At 35.3% G+C, this 16,024-nt stretch overlaps 1 protein-coding gene across 1 annotated transcript in view; it reads right to left on the reverse strand.

Moving 5' to 3' along the window:
- DSCAM (DS cell adhesion molecule) overlaps positions 1-16,024 on the reverse strand; it is a 190,493-nt gene that overhangs the window by 31,865 nt on the left and 142,604 nt on the right. The window contains exons 22-26 of the mRNA XM_058185745.1: positions 14,664-14,694; positions 12,754-12,869; positions 10,164-10,313; positions 4,508-4,705; positions 2,677-2,979 (exon numbers count right to left, since the gene is read on the reverse strand). Coding sequence (XP_058041728.1) covers positions 2,677-2,979; positions 4,508-4,705; positions 10,164-10,313; positions 12,754-12,869; positions 14,664-14,694 — 798 coding nt within the window. The remainder of the gene's footprint in view (positions 1-2,676; positions 2,980-4,507; positions 4,706-10,163; positions 10,314-12,753; positions 12,870-14,663; positions 14,695-16,024) is intronic.

Genomic DNA, 16,024 nt, shown 5'->3' on the forward strand with positions numbered 1-16,024 from the left:
TATTTCCTAGTTGCAAAAACATTGAGATAATGAAAAAAGTTTCATGCATTTCCAGGTTAGTTAGATTATTTGACAACTTTGCCTGTCTCTATCTGTTATAGGAAAGGACAACACAGGAATTCCAAGATAGAAAACAAAACTTCTGAATTGTGGAAATGTTTTGCAATTAAGGTTGTCACAATGGTAAGTACAGGGAACATGACAGAAGTAATAGTTCATCATAAAAAATGCACATAATAGAAATAATCAATTTAATTTTAGAAAATTTAATAAAACCTTTAAAATCTGGTTTTTAAAAATAAACAGTTTTATGACTGGCAAGCAGAAACCCATCAACCATCAATAATTTACAGCTTGAGAGCAGGCAGATGCATGGTTTATGTGGTTAGTCTTAGTGAAGTATATGATATTTCCAGCATTATCATTATTTTGAATATTGCATATATACATGAACATATGCAAATTTTATATAAATTTGTATAATATTCTGCCCTCTTTTTGAGATAATGCATTCCTGGCCAATTAAATGAATTGGTTAAATTTAAAATTTGAATTATTAATCCATACTAATGAAAAGATGAGTTTGTTTGCTTTTTGTGTATAAAATATCCTTAGAAAATATTGCCAATTTTCTTCAATTTATTTCTTTAAAATAAAAGTATGATTAATATCAAATGCTTATATTCATAAAGAATGAAAAATATTTTGGAAGGTGGTCTCTTGTCCAGTGTTATCAAATATATAAAAATGGAAGCAAATTTCACAAAAAATACGAGCTTGCTGGTGAAAATTATGATCCTATCTTCTCTGATTTTCCTTCATGCGTAGGAATGAAAATATGGCATGAAATATTTTTAATCCCATAGGATAGTTAGTATTATGGATTTGGGGAATAAGGGAATTGTATAACGTATAACATATGTTTTATTATTTCAGATAAACATACTGCACAGCTTTATTATTTATTATTTAAAGCATTTTTACATACATTATGCAATTCTACAAAGATTCAGTGTGAGTTACTAAAAGTATAGAACAAAGTAATCTCAATGCTGTAGGAACCTTTTTTGAATGAGGTTTTTTCTCATAGTGGCATTACTACATTTTATCCATTCAGTAGCATTACAGGTTTTTGTTTGCCTGAATAGCATATTTTATAAACACTATACCCATATAATGATAGACACAATGTGATATAGTGGTTAAGTTATTAGAGTAGGCATGGTAACTGACTACATGGTTTTGGGCAAATCATTCCAAACTGAGATGAAAAACATCAAGCTACCAACAGTGGGCCAACATAGTGGATTGCAATCTATAAACATCAAGTAGGAGATCTCTAACCTGCAGTGGATTAATTTGGGCTGATAACAAGAATAATGATAATAACTGAAAAAAACAGTCTTTCTGTATTAGGAATTAAATCACAACATGCAGAAAAAATAATTCTGCCAACTAGAACTTATGCTAGAAATAACCTGAATTATACCTCCAACAATTTGGACTTGTTGGATTGTTGTTGTTAGTTGCGAAGTCATGTCCGACCCATTGCGACCCCATGGACAACGTTCCTCCAGGCCTTCCTGTCCTCTACTATCCTCTGGAGTCCATTTAAACTCATGCCTGCTGCTTCAGTGACTCCATCCAACCACCTCGTTCTCTGTCGTCCCGTTCTTCTTTTGCCCTCAATCTTTTCCAGCATTAGGCTCTTCTCCAGTGAGTCCTTCTTTCTCATTAGGTGGCCAAAGTACTTCAGTTTCATCTTCAGGATCTGGCCTTCTAAAGAGCAGTCAGGGTTGATCTCCTCTAGAATTGACTTGTTTGTTTGCCTTGCAGTCCAAGGGACTTGCAGGAGTCTTCTCCAGCACTAGAGTTCAAAGGCCTCAGTTCTTTGGCGCTCAGCCTTTCTTATGGTCACAGCCATACATTGCAACTGGGAGAACCAGTTGGATCCAAAACTTGTTGGATACAGACTAGCAATAGTGATTAAAAATGCATTACATCTATTTAAATCAACACCAGTGAATCTTTGCAATATCCTCCTGTGGCCAGTAAAAAAGAATTGCCTCCTTACTGAGGCAGAAGGAGTGCTTTAAAATAATGTAACAATGAAATCCAGAACGAGGAGGAAATATTTTCCTCCAAAATCTTGAATATAAGAGCCCCCTTGAAATACCCTTACAATCATGAGAAGTTCTCTTCTGATGACCAAACAAAGCCTTGAAAAGTATTCTTACCAATAAAGGGCGGGTGGGGTGGGGAATGTGCTTGAAACAAAATTTCAGAGCTCAGGTCACATGAAAGGGCTGGCAGGCATAAGAGTACTCAGTTGTGGAAAAATATTATTGGGTTTAGTTACGAATAAATTCTTATTCTCACATAGACTTTTTTTTACCAGTTAGAATTTTAGGATTAGCAGTTTAGCATGGGCATGGTTCTGAAGGCAAGGGTCTAAAAAACCTTCAATATTCAGCAGACTGAAAAGTTGAACATTATGCTTTGCCTCAGCCATACAAATTACAAGGAGTTGTTTTACTGACAGTTATAAAAATCAGCACTGAATTTTTGCTGCCAGATTTTATTTTATTTTACCTTTTTGCCAATGCTTTTGTTTGCCTCATTCCTAGAATTAAAACAGATGGGATTCAAACAGATGGGATTAGAATAGATACCTACCTGGCCGATGTGCCTTTGGAACAGCCATGTTTGTCACGCGTCCTCCGTCCTGAGGTTTGGGAGGAGATGCAGTGAATCTGCAAATCCCTGATTCGGATGGGGTGCTTGAGGTCAGGCTGTCTGTATATTCATTAGTCCCTGCCGTAAGCTGCTCTGATGAGGTGTCTGATATGAAGCATTCTGTGATGGTAAACTTTGCATGCCGCAGCTGCTCTTCCATCTTGGCATGTTCATATGCTCTGGCTAGCTCTTCATATGTGGAGGAGGCACTTTCTGTGGAGACCATGCTGCTTCTTGCTCGATCTAAATAATAAAGAAAAGGCAATCACTTCAGAAGGGAACAATCAACAAAAGCATGGCTTTCTATTGTATATTCCCATGAGAATTTGAACATTCTTCATAGCATGCCCATACAATATGGCATTCTGCACTATCAGGTTTTGCCGATAGTTTCTTTATTTCTATCATGCAAAATTAGTATTAGAGAATGGGAAGAAAAATGTTTATTTCAGAATGAAATTATTGCTATTAATTCCATTTTTTCTAGGTTTTTTTTTTAAATGATTTCTATTTTAAGTCAAATTAGCATCTTCAAATGTATTGGATAGAAGGGATAAACATTAAATCTCAGAAAACACCTTAAAATAATATTTGTCTATATCTATTCCTGATTGTTTCTACATAATTTCACTTAAATAATATTTTTAAGTAATTGATATTTAACATTGAGGAACTAAAATGACATGGAAGTTTACATCCTCATTTTATTTCAAAACGTCTTTATTATTATTTTTTAAAGCTATGAATTCGTTTCACACATTCATTTTTAACTGGTATTTTGGTCAATTCAAATAGTTTTCTGCCAGCTGTGCATCTGAACTTTGGATTCAGCCAAGTTCCAAACAAAATAAGATTGATTTGAACTGATTAGGTAGATGATGAAATGTGCAATGAATTAAATCTGTTCTGTTTCAGGGCTTTGATCCAGCAAGAAAGATCAAAACTGAAACCAGATCAAAACCAAGTAGTAAAAGTTATCAGCAGTTCTGAAAGAATCTCTAAAGCAAGCAAGCAAGCAAACAAAACATATTAATCTCTTTTACCTATAAATCTGGCTTTATGCCTTTGTAAGATAGGAGCTACAAAAATTCTGAAAAATTTATTCGTAAGTTTGTCTAATTAGGTTAATAATTAAAACAATTTTAATTTTATTTGTTTGATTTAATCATTTGATTTTCCATGTTAATCAAGTGGTCAGTAGACATGATCTGCTATTTTGACACATGTCCTAAAGCAATTTGGGGAGGGTGGCTATAAATAAGTCAGACAAAGAGTTTTCAGGAATGGGCAACATACAAATAGCATCAGTATGCAAACACTTTCCAGTTTAGTGAATCAGCTCCTAAACTGAATTTATCTACTGTATATAGATAAGAGCATATTCTTAGGATAAAGTATACCAATGAATGTCTATGGAGATTCTCAGTCATCCAATGAGCCACATCTATTTTGGCAAAGCCTCTAGGCTGGTTCCATGGAGGGCCTTTTTTCCATGGATCGGTATGTGTGCGGTTTTGTGTGCTGCCTGGATCTCATGCATGCATGCATGGATGGGGCTTTGCTTATTTGCGCAGCCCAGTTACTGGCAGGCCATGGACTGGTGCTAGTCCGTGGCCCGGGGGTTGGGGACCCTTGCTCTAGAGAACTAATAGATTCTCTTTATAGACTAGCTGCCAAGTCAAGTCACCAAATACAGTGTTGCCATATAATCGGCTATATCTAAACTAATGCTTTCTTGACCTGAAGATGAAATCTAACCTAAAGATGATACCTGTATCTTGCGATGGACTAACACTGTAGCTGTCGCTTTCTTTATCAACAGACCCTGTGGCCCTGGGAGTTGGCAGCCTCCAGTCTGTTGTTAAAGTGTGGGCTGATATTGTAGGATGGGGTCTATTGAGAGTCCATTGGCTAGCATATCTGTTCCGGGCTGTAGGCCCAGCTTTTGCATTCCTTCTTGTTGTAGGATCTGCAATTAAAACCAAGATAATTGCATATTTGATTAATTAATTTATTCAAGGAGCAGAAGAGGAAAAGAAAAATCATTAATCATAATTATCAAAAATAATATTTTAAGACTAAGTCTTAAAATAAAACTTACAGAGAAGCTGATCTAACACTGAATCAGCTAATGTCAACTACTAGCAACAATATATATATTGTTCAACCAAAGTGTGCATCTTTATCCAGTTTCTTTTTAAATATCTCAGCTACAAAGCTAGTAATGACAGTCATATAAATAAAGTAATATTTGGACATTTATTTTTTTAAAAAAACAAATTAGAAATAAATTAGAAACAGATCTTGCTGTTTGTTATATCAACAAATGTGTTTATGGAGATCAAGCTATAGAAGCCCTCCCCCTCTTCCCCAATAAATAATCTAGAATCAGTCCTACTGTATATTTCCCATTTACACACTAAAAAATAATAATATAAAGGTATAGATTTGATGAAAATGGAATATTAAAGAAGCAAATACATATTTTATTCTAGAATCTCTAAAAAGGTACTGCTACCTATAGCAGGGGTTTCCAACTTCAGCAACTTTAAGCCTGGTGGACTTCAACTCCCAGAACCCCCCAGCCAACAAAGCTGACCTATAGCAAGGGTCTCCAACCTTGGTCCCTTTAAGACTTGTGGACTTCAACTCCCAGAGTTCCTCAGCCAGCTTTGCTCTGGGAGTTGAAGTCCACAAGGGACCAAGGTTGGAGACCCTGCTATAGGATATAAGTATTGTTCACGATTCATCTCTTCATATCAAAGATTGACAGCTTTTTATTTACAAGCAATTTTTTTAAAAAAATAGTCCATATGTTGCTTGCTTCTTGAAACTACATTAACAGCATAAAAATAAAGATATTCAGCAATAAATGCAGTGTCCCTTTTTGAGTGAATACAATATGTTGATGAATAGCTGAGCAAAACAAAATAGTATCCTATTTTGTGATATGCTGCAGATTTTCCATATTGAAAGTGCACTGTGTTTTGTAAATCTCACAGAATCATTGCCAGAATGTGAGGAAATGCTCCAGTGATTAATAACTGTATTAAATTTTTATCAAATTGAAAACCTTAGAAGGATAAATCTGCTTACTGAATGAATTACACTTGTATAAAGAGTTTTGTAGTTGGAAAATATCCCAACCATTATAAAATGTATTTGATGTTGTCAAAATTTAATACCTTTTTCTCCAGAACAATATTAAAACTAGTATAAGATGGAATGGGTAAGGGGGAGTTCTCAAAACTACAAGAGACCAAAATTGAATATGAATAATGAATAGTTAAAAATAAAGAGAAGCTTGGAGAGGCAGAAAATCTCTTAGCCCCGCAGGACTTCTGCATGACTGAGAGCAACATATGCCTCCTTTCCCTGTTAATATTAGTGTTTTAGTAGTAGGGTGGGTCACATAGTCAACTAGATGTTTAAACTAGATTTGTCATTTTTATCAACCTATCGAATTCTTCCCAAGGACCTAGAATAGGCAGATGTTAATGATTCATGGTGTTAAAGCTATCATCTCAGGATTTAAACTGTTCCAAGTAAAACTTTTGCAATTGACCGATGATGTATTTGTATGGTGTTCAAGTGGTACTCCAGTTGTTTGGAAATTAAACCCAAGGCACCTATTATTATTGGTACTGTCTTTGCTTTCTTTTGCCACATTTGTTCTATTTCTATTTGTAGGTCTTTCTATTTTGTTATTCTCTCCAGTTCTTTCTCTTCTCTTCTGCTCTCTCCAGATATTACCATGTTCACTATCTAGACTTTTTTACCTCTCTTATCAACAAATGTTAAATCTGGGGTCTGTTTGAATTCTGAATTCCCAGAGCACTTTAGCATCTTCATTTTCTGTGACTTTATTTTATGGTCCTACTAGTTCTTGCTTGCAGGCAAATGTTACTTCTTGCAGATCCTCCAATGCACCATTGTTGCTACTTTGTCATGCTGTTATTTGTAGTCTGTGTGATCTTCTAACCAGGTTCCTTCAGCTTCTTTACAGAGATGGCATTTGGCATTTGCTGTCTGTTGTTGTCTTCTCAATTCAGGGTTTAGACGGATTTGTCCTTAAGGCTTGGTCTTGCACAACCAGAATTAGCCCTTCTGCTCTTTTTTCAACTTTCCTCCTCTTTGCCACTGCCAAGTCTTTTTATTATCTGCTTTCCCTGCTATTTTTTTTTATGTACTGGTCACGTAATGCATTATCTTCCCATGCCTCATTTCTGTTCTTCATTTGGGTTTTTTGTAGGCTAGTTTAGTTTCTCCAGTACACAGTAGGCCTTCCTGATACACTAGCTTCAGTGCATTTTCTTCATTGTTCTTCAGATAATTGTCCAATGGCCTGTTTTCTTCTTCAACCAACTGATGTACCATGCTCATGTATGTTCCTTGCTAAGTAGACACTGTCAATATCACTATGTAGATGAAGGACATGATTTGTCAACTTTATTATTTAAGGTCTTTACATTCTTGATGTATTTACTTCTAATCTTTTTTTAATTTCAGTGTGCTCATTGTTTTCAGCTTGAATGATGCCCAGATATTTTTAGCAATTGTCTTCGTCCAGACTTTTGATGCTATTTTAATATGGATCTTGATTCTTCCAGTTTTCAATATTTTCACTAATTTGATTATGAGGGTGGCACAACTGTCCAGTCCAAATTCCTTTGCAATTTCTTGGCTGTATATATGGACGGGGTGAGCAGCGATTCTACTGCAGTTGGTGTTTTTCCATACAGCTTCAGATTGGTCAGAAGGTGGGATAACCTCACAGATATTTTGCTGTTTAATAGCCATGGCCTGAGTTATTCAGAATTGTTGACAGAGGAATCAGTGCAATGACAATCAGTATTGGTTGCATAAGTCTCCTTGAACGATTGATATTAACCTCCCCCAAACTATCACCATTGACTAGCAATCATGTTTTGGCATCAATTTTTGCACAAAGCTTCTGAGTTTTCTATTGACTTTTGTTATTTCTAGGCACTTGATTATCCAATCATGTGGCAGGGAGTTGAATGCCTTCTTGTAATAAATCCATGCTACATTCAAGTTAGTCTTCCTTCTCTTGCAGTTGTCTAGAATCATCTTATCAATTTAAGAGTTGATCTTTTATTCCTCTGTTGTTTGAGCAATTTTCTTTCTGATCAGATCAAAAGAACTTGTTTTCAATTAGATCCTGTTGGACTGCATCAGCTACCAATTTGAAAGTTGTTGATAAGTAGTAATTGATTTTTAGTTTTCAGGTGCTGCCCCTTTTATTGGATTTTTCATTATCAGATAGCTTTTGCCAGATGTTAGCTATCATTCAGTTTTTCTCTTGCAGTATATATTGTTAAACTGCTTGGCAAGAAGTGAGTGTAAATCAATCAGATGATTTAACCAAGACCCATGCAGTTCATCTTTACCTTGTGTTGACCAATTCCTGATCTTCCTTACACTTTTCTCCATCATTTCTGCTGTTATTACAAGTTCTTTTATTTCATCTTTTGTATTCTTATCACCTCCTTTAAGCAAACTGTGTTCCTATTATACAGTATGTTGGTGGGTTATCCCACATCCGTGCCCAGAACTACACTGTTTCTTCCTTGTCAGGTGTTGACTGATTCACTGCAGTCTCTCGAATGATGGATTGGTAGAAACATTCCTGATTGGATTGAAATTGGAGAGTCTACCTATAATTTGCAATTCAAGTGACAGATCTGCGGATCTTCTTGCTTATAGTTGTTATTTACTGCTTTATTATTTCCACTGCTTCCTTGATCTTCCTTGTTTCTAGGTGATATTTCTTGATTAGATATTCTTTGGTCCTTTTCTTCAGCTTCCTTTCTTTCATTATTTTTTGCTTGCTTACATCTGATGTTAGCTTGCTGATCTTATTTTCCAATATGACCTTTCATTTTGGTGATATACTGTTTGGCTTTTTTTCTTTGTTGATTTTGCATCCCAGGTATTCAGTTCAAACAATTGCAGCTGTGCAGCATTAGTTGTTTGTTTCTTGCAGTGAGCTGCCACCTATACTTGATATTGCAATATTGGCATATTTTAATGCTTGTGCTAGCTGTTTCTTTAGAAAAACCTTCAAGGCAGGCTACCTTATTCTGTTATTTGATGCTATTCTAGATCTTCAGTTATTCTTTCTTAAAGTTCTTCTATTTATTTAGTTAGAGGGCTTTGTTCTTTCTGAGGTAGAGGAGAGGGTGCCTGGTTTTGGAATGAAAACAATTTAATAGCTGTGCTGGCTTCCTCTATTGCCAACTCTCCCTGGTTTGCCTCTACAGCCCAAGTTATTTCTGGCAAGGTTTTGATTTCTTTGCTCTGGATACGCCTTTGCAATCCTTCTGCTTCTGCTTCTGCGTATACTTTATTTCATATTATAAATCAACCTCCATTCTGTTATTTCTGGTTATGGATGTTGTTCTTTCCAGAACAGTACATTCATTTAAACATCCTCTTATTGTTGAACTTGATCTGCAATAGCAGATAATTACTTCTTTGTTTTCAAGTCTCTGTATATTAGCTAAGAGTAAACACCTTGTCTTCCAGTAGTTCTGCAGCTGATGGCCCTGATTGCTCAGCCAACAGTCCTGGGTCCTGTAGCCCATTTTTCATCAGATTCCAGAAACTCCAGCATCTAGCATGATCCCTAGTATATGTTTCTGTAATGTATGTCTCATTGATTTTTTATGGGAGAGACACTTTTTGTCTGACTCATCTGGTGAGACCTCTCCATTGTATTTGACTCTCTAGCATAGCTCTCAGAGCACCGAAGCCTCAGAACCACATGAACCACAGTGCCTCACTGGGGTATTAAGGTAGTGCCTTACTAGTATTAATATTAGTATTACTTTATCTCCAAATATGGCAGTGATTATCACTTGGTGGGTATATCCAATGCTTATTTTATTTTTTAGTGTTTTAGGAGGTTTCAAAATGTTTTAATTAATATTGGAAACTGATTATACCAAGTTTTGTTAAAAAAAATAATGTCAATCTAGCAGCAATAGGTGCTGATTTTCAGCAAGATGCCCTTTGGATGCTCTGGTGCCCCACATAACCCAAAGGTTGGCTAGCACTAGAGGAATAATAGTCTTTGCATAACTTTTAAGAAAAATAATTGACACGTAAAGCATGCAAAAGAAAAAGGAAACAGCTTATCTCAAACTAAGTAAACATACATCCAGTCTTCCTCTGAACTATAGTATATCCCAAAACACTTTGTCTGCAAATTCTAGACAAATTTTGAAGTTTTGTACAATACACAATCACTTCTCCCCCTCCTGCCACAGAGATGTTATTCAAATGACTTGGTTTCCTTCTAGACATCTGTACATTTTGCTCCAGAATTCTACCATACTGCAAAGACAAACAACATGATATTTTTTTTCATTTTTTAAATATACCACTGAAAAAGTTGTTCATACTTGTTCCTGGTCTGGCATCAGAAACATCCACCAGTGGCCCAGTGGCTTGTGAGACTGACTGATAATGTACTGTATGAGTAACTGTCAATGATTTCTGTTTTGATGTCTCTCCAAAATCAGCATCAGTTAGCAAGACTGTAGATCTGTCATCTATGAGAAAGAAAATAAATGTTTTTGATGTGTTATTTTGATTCAGTTTATAAAAGAATTAAGAATTTATTTATTTTTCATTATCTTACTGTATAAAATAACCTATGGATACTTTCAACAATCTAATTAATGTTGTCTGACTTTTAAAAAATCTGGAACTAGTTGAAAACAACAAATTTTTGATTACATTTTTATTTAGTTCCTAGCAAATTTAAAAATCAAAGATCCATTCCTTTTTTATATCTAAATCAACCCATATATATTTGTTTTATCTAATACATAGGGTATCTCTGATTAGTTTCCACCCATTGCTTCTTGTTCTGCCCTCAGGTGCTTTGGAAAATAGTTTGACTCCCTCTTCTTTGTGGTAGCCCCTGAGATATTGGAACACTGCTATCATGTCACCCCAGTCCTTCTTTTCATCAAACTAGACATACCCAGTTCCAGCAACCGTTCTTTATATGTTTTAGCCTCCAGTCCCCTAATCAAATTTGTTGCTCTTCTCTGCACTCTTTCTAGAGTCTCAACATCTTTTTTACATTCTGGCGACCAAAACTGGATGCAGTATTCCAAGTGTGGCCTTACCAAGGCATTATAAAGTGGTATTAACACTTCATGTGATCTTGATGCTCTGTTAATGCAGCCTAGAACTGTGTTGGCTTTTCTGGCAGCTGCTGCACACTGCTGGCTCAAATTTAAACGGTTGTCCACTAGGACTCCAAGATCGCTGTCATAGTTACTACTATTGAGCGAGGTACCACATATACTATAACTGTGCCTACATTTTCTTGCCTAAATGTAGAACTATACTTTTTTCACCATTGAATTTCATTTTGTTAGATAGCGTCCAATGTTCAAGTCGGTCAACATTGTGACAAACTTAATTTCTTCCCCAGACTACTGATGTATCCAAGTATATAGACACAATCCTTTTAAGCTTTTTTTTTTGGAGGGCTGTTATTTTAACTAACACACATATTAGTAACCTATCCTGAAAAATAATGGGAACTAAGGATTACCGAGACCCAATCTGGCGTAGTGGTTAAGACCAGAAATGGGGAAACCACGAGTTCTAGTCCCATCTTAGACACAAAGCCAGCTAGATAATATTGGGCCAGTCACTCTCTCAGCCCTAGGATGAAGAAGGCAATGACAAAGCATTGCTGAAAAATCTGACCTAGATAATTGCAGGGAGTAGATCAGACAGTCACCAAGACTCAAAAACTAGACTCAAGGACACACACAAAAGTTAACTGAAGTAATTCCAAATTAATTTTAGAAAATTTCCAAGTTAATTGGATGTGACTCAGAACTGAAAACAGAGCAGGAGTTGTATGGCCCATCCTAATCAATTATTTCATTAATTATCACACCTATTTAGCTTTGGAACTCTTGGTCTGCTACTACCAGTTCCATACTAAGAAATAAGATCAAAACCATCCTATATATCTCCTGCATTCCCGAAATAAATAAAATACCAACAAGGATACAAGAGCATTACAAAAAAGCTAAAGGGTTGTTCAAACAGAATGCAGGTATACAGAAATAGATGCAGTATCTAACAGAATAACAAGGTTGAAAAAAAAAGTACTCCTATGATTGGAGTCAGCTTTTTTACTTCAAAAGGCACTTTAGCATTACTTGGACTTGAGCAGAGCAACTACCTGAGCCTGTCACTGTTGCCAGCTTTTACGACAGGTGGCAACAGATGATAGAGAAAATGATGGATCAAATATCTGTGTTAACAATCTCCTCTCACCTTTTTTCTTCAAAAAGTGTCTGACTTCTCTAAGAAGATGCCCAATCTATGTTTTGCTCCACATCTTTCCCAATTACTGGCTGTTTGGACATTATACCCAGATAACAGGAAAAGGCGAATGGCTTCCTTCATTATCTTTTCTGGGTATGATGAATATATTTTTGCCACCAAATATGTCTGGAATATTCACAAAAATATCATACTACCTCCCTAGTTGAAGTCAGTTCAGTTTTCTGGTGGAATTTCAGCACATGCACAGTGTCTGTATATGTGATACACCAAAACTGTGAAGGTTTGTGTGGGTGTTTGTTTTTTTTTGGTTACTTCATCCCATAAAAAATAATTTAAAAGGAAAGTTGAAAGGCTTTACAGCTTTCCTGTATGTTGCACGAATGTGACCATTTTCCCATGAATTATTCTTAAATCTAAATTGCTTTACATTGCAATCTTATTGAATGATTGCTTGCACTGAACACAGTAGAACATATTTCTGAGTAAGCATAAATAGAATTGTATATGAAAAATTTAACGCCACTCTTTCCTGCTCAACAACAATTTAAAAGCAGAACACATTAATTGTGGTGATTTTTCCCAAATTGCAACAAATTATATTTTAAAAATACACAAAGATATAGGTCCTGGGTTATATAAATCAAGCTAATGAGGATATTGACAGCTTACCAATGGTTTCCATTGTATCTCTTTCTTCAATGAGAAGCTGAGCTCTGGGAATATCTATATGCATCCTGAGTGTCTGTTGTTGCTTGTTAAGTGTATCCGATGTCCTTGTGTTCTTGCTAAGTATTCAAGAAAGTATAAGCAAATTTAACTAAGGAGGGATATATACTTTAAAAACAAAATACAATAGTGCCATTATTTTAAATGAATTAAAGCTCCCCAAATCTCATATGCTGAGATGTTCAAACAAAGTGTCTCCATATACTTTAAAAATATATATACAAAATGTATTAATTTAAAGCAGGAGACAAAATGGTTAGGACAAAAAAAAGGATATGATTTGGAAAGTTTTACATGATTTTATTTTTTAAAAATATAACTTTTAAATAGTTATTTCTCTCTAGTATCTGCTTTTCAGACAGACTTATTTTCCTCTCATCCAATCAAAGCACAATGAATATTATGACACTGTAGTCTTATCATATTTTAGTAACAATAATCAGTAATCCTAAATCTCAGATCAATCTCAATTTAGGACTAAGATGGAAATGTGCCTGATAATCTCTACCTGGTAAGAGTTGCTGTGATACTAGGGGTACAATCTCTAGAATTTCTACAGGTTTGTGAAGGTTCCTGATAGATTGCCTAGTAAGCCATTTCCATTCAGTTTCAACAAAATTGGGGCACATGAACCAATATTCTCATGCAGGAAGTAGCAAATTCCCATGTTCTTGATCTGATATGCTAGGAACCCCAGGAATAACCCAGCCCTGCACAGATAAAAACATAGATCCACTTTCTACTCTGATCAGGATGAGCAGACAAGATACAGAAGATAGTGATAAAATTACTTCTTTTTTTCTCTCTGCTTCACTTAGATTTGCTAACAATAGAGAAAATATAGAAATAACATCTTCTAAAAGTTGATGTTTATTCAACTCTGCTATGTTTTACAGTAGCTGCAGTAGCAACACTATTTAAATAAATATTTCTGCATTGATTTCAAATAACTGATACAACATGCAACCAAAATGATTACATTTTTACTTTAAAATTATATTTAGCGTAAGCTATTTTTTAGGGGGGGAAATATAAAAATGCAACCTGGGCAATAAAAGTATAACAGAATATCTAATTGATTCATAGCGTATGTTAAATGTATCCACAGAATTATATTTATGTATAAAAGAATTAGCAGGAACACAAAATGGGTGTTTCACAGAATTGCGGAGAACGTTTGAAAATATTGGAAGGGTTTACCTTACAGAATTTGTCAAGAAATTAAGAAATTAGAATTAATTTCTAACTTCTATTTTCATGCAAAGGACTAGTCAATAAGCTTAGTATCAGCTTACGACCAATTTTTCAGTGATTGTTCAAAGTTATGATGAAGGCTGAAGTTACACTTGTGTAAAGTCCTCACATAACAACTACTTATAATAGCAACTGGAACTGCTGGAATTGCTATTGCTGGTGTACTCAAGTGGCAGTGTTCAAGTCAATGGCAAGTTGTCTACAATCCTTGCTTTTTCTATCACTGTCCTTCTAAGGGCTTAAATGCAATTTTAATGTGGTTGGAAAGTACTAACTTTTTAAGGAACAATCAATATATCTGTATTTAACCAAATCAAATAAATATAATTCTTTTTACATTGGATTATATTAAATTACATTCAATTTTCATTCAGGTTACATTGGCTCTATTAGCCTTGCTCACTAACTACTCCCCTCAGTGCAGAAAAAGATGTGCATGCTTGCTGAATATTATGATTAGAAGTATCTTTTCTCATTCTGAAATGTGTAAATAGGATGTTCCCAATGGAGGTAAGCATTTTGAACTAGTCCCAAGGCCTCGACTCATGGATTCCATTTTTAAAATTAATGAATGAATTCTGCTTTTTTATTATTCTTACCTCATAAGCATTTCAGCCAAACTTTTTGCATCTGAAAGAAAAAAAAAGCAGGAGAAATAGTAGCATTATGTAAACAGCTACTGTAATTAGTACTTACATTTGCGAAATAATCCCCAAACAATCTAATACAGTTACCAGATAGAAGCTTTCATCTTGGTTGAAAGAGACTGGATGTGGGCTAGCAACCTGAATATTTAATCATATACCGTATATACTCGAATATAAGCCGATCCGAGTATAAGCCGAGGTCCCCAATTTTACCCCAAAAACTGGGGTAAACTGGGGACTCGAGTATAAGCCGAGGGTGGGAAATGAGGCACCTACCGGTTGGGGAAGCCCTCCCTCCCTCAGCTGAGAAGGCTGGCGGCTCCCCTGCCCCGCCCTCTCACTGCACCGGCAGGGCTTCCCCGCGCCGTCCGGTAAAATGTGAAAAAAAGAAAAAAAAAAAACTCGAGTATAAGCCGTATATACTCGAGTATAAGCCGAGGGCTTAAAAAACAAAATACAATAGTGCCATTATTTTTAAATGAATTAAAGCTCCCCAAATCTCATATGCTGAGATGTTCAAACAAAGTGTCTCCATATACTTTAAAAATATATATACAAAATGTATTAATTTAAAGCAGGAGACAAAATGGTTAGGACAAAAAAAAGGATATGATTTGGAAAGTTTTACATGATTTTATTTTTTAAAAATATAACTTTTAAATAGTTATTTCTCTCTAGTATCTGCTTTTCAGACAGACTTATTTTCCTCTCATCCAATCAAAGCACAATGAATATTATGACACTGTAGTCTTATCATATTTTAGTAATAATAATCAGTAATCCTAAATCTCAGATCAATCTCAATTTAGGACTAAGATGGAAATGTGCCTGATAATCTCTACCTGGTAAGAGTTGCTGTGATACTAGGGGTACAATCTCTAGAATTTCTACAGGTTTGTGAAGGTTCCTGATAGATTGCCTAGTAAGCCATTTCCATTCAGTTTCAACAAAATTGGGGCACATGAACCAATATTCTCATGCAGGAAGTAGCAAATTCCCATGTTCTTGATCTGATATGCTAGGAACCCCAGGAATAACCCAGCCCTGCACAGATAAAAACATAGATCCACTTTCTACTCTGATCAGGATGAGCAGACAAGATACAGAAGATAGTGATAAAATTACTTCTTTTTTTCTCTCTGCTTCACTTAGATTTGCTAACAATAGAGAAAATATAGAAATAACATCTTCTAAAAGTTGATGTTTATTCAACTCTGCTATGTTTTACAGTAGCTGCAGTAGCAACACTATTTAAATAAATATTTCTGCATTGATTTCAAATAACTGATACAACATGCAACCAAAATGATTAC

The sequence above is a fragment of the Ahaetulla prasina genome, chromosome 5, assembly GCF_028640845.1.
Source record: "Ahaetulla prasina isolate Xishuangbanna chromosome 5, ASM2864084v1, whole genome shotgun sequence".
Taxonomy (NCBI): domain Eukaryota; kingdom Metazoa; phylum Chordata; class Lepidosauria; order Squamata; family Colubridae; genus Ahaetulla; species Ahaetulla prasina.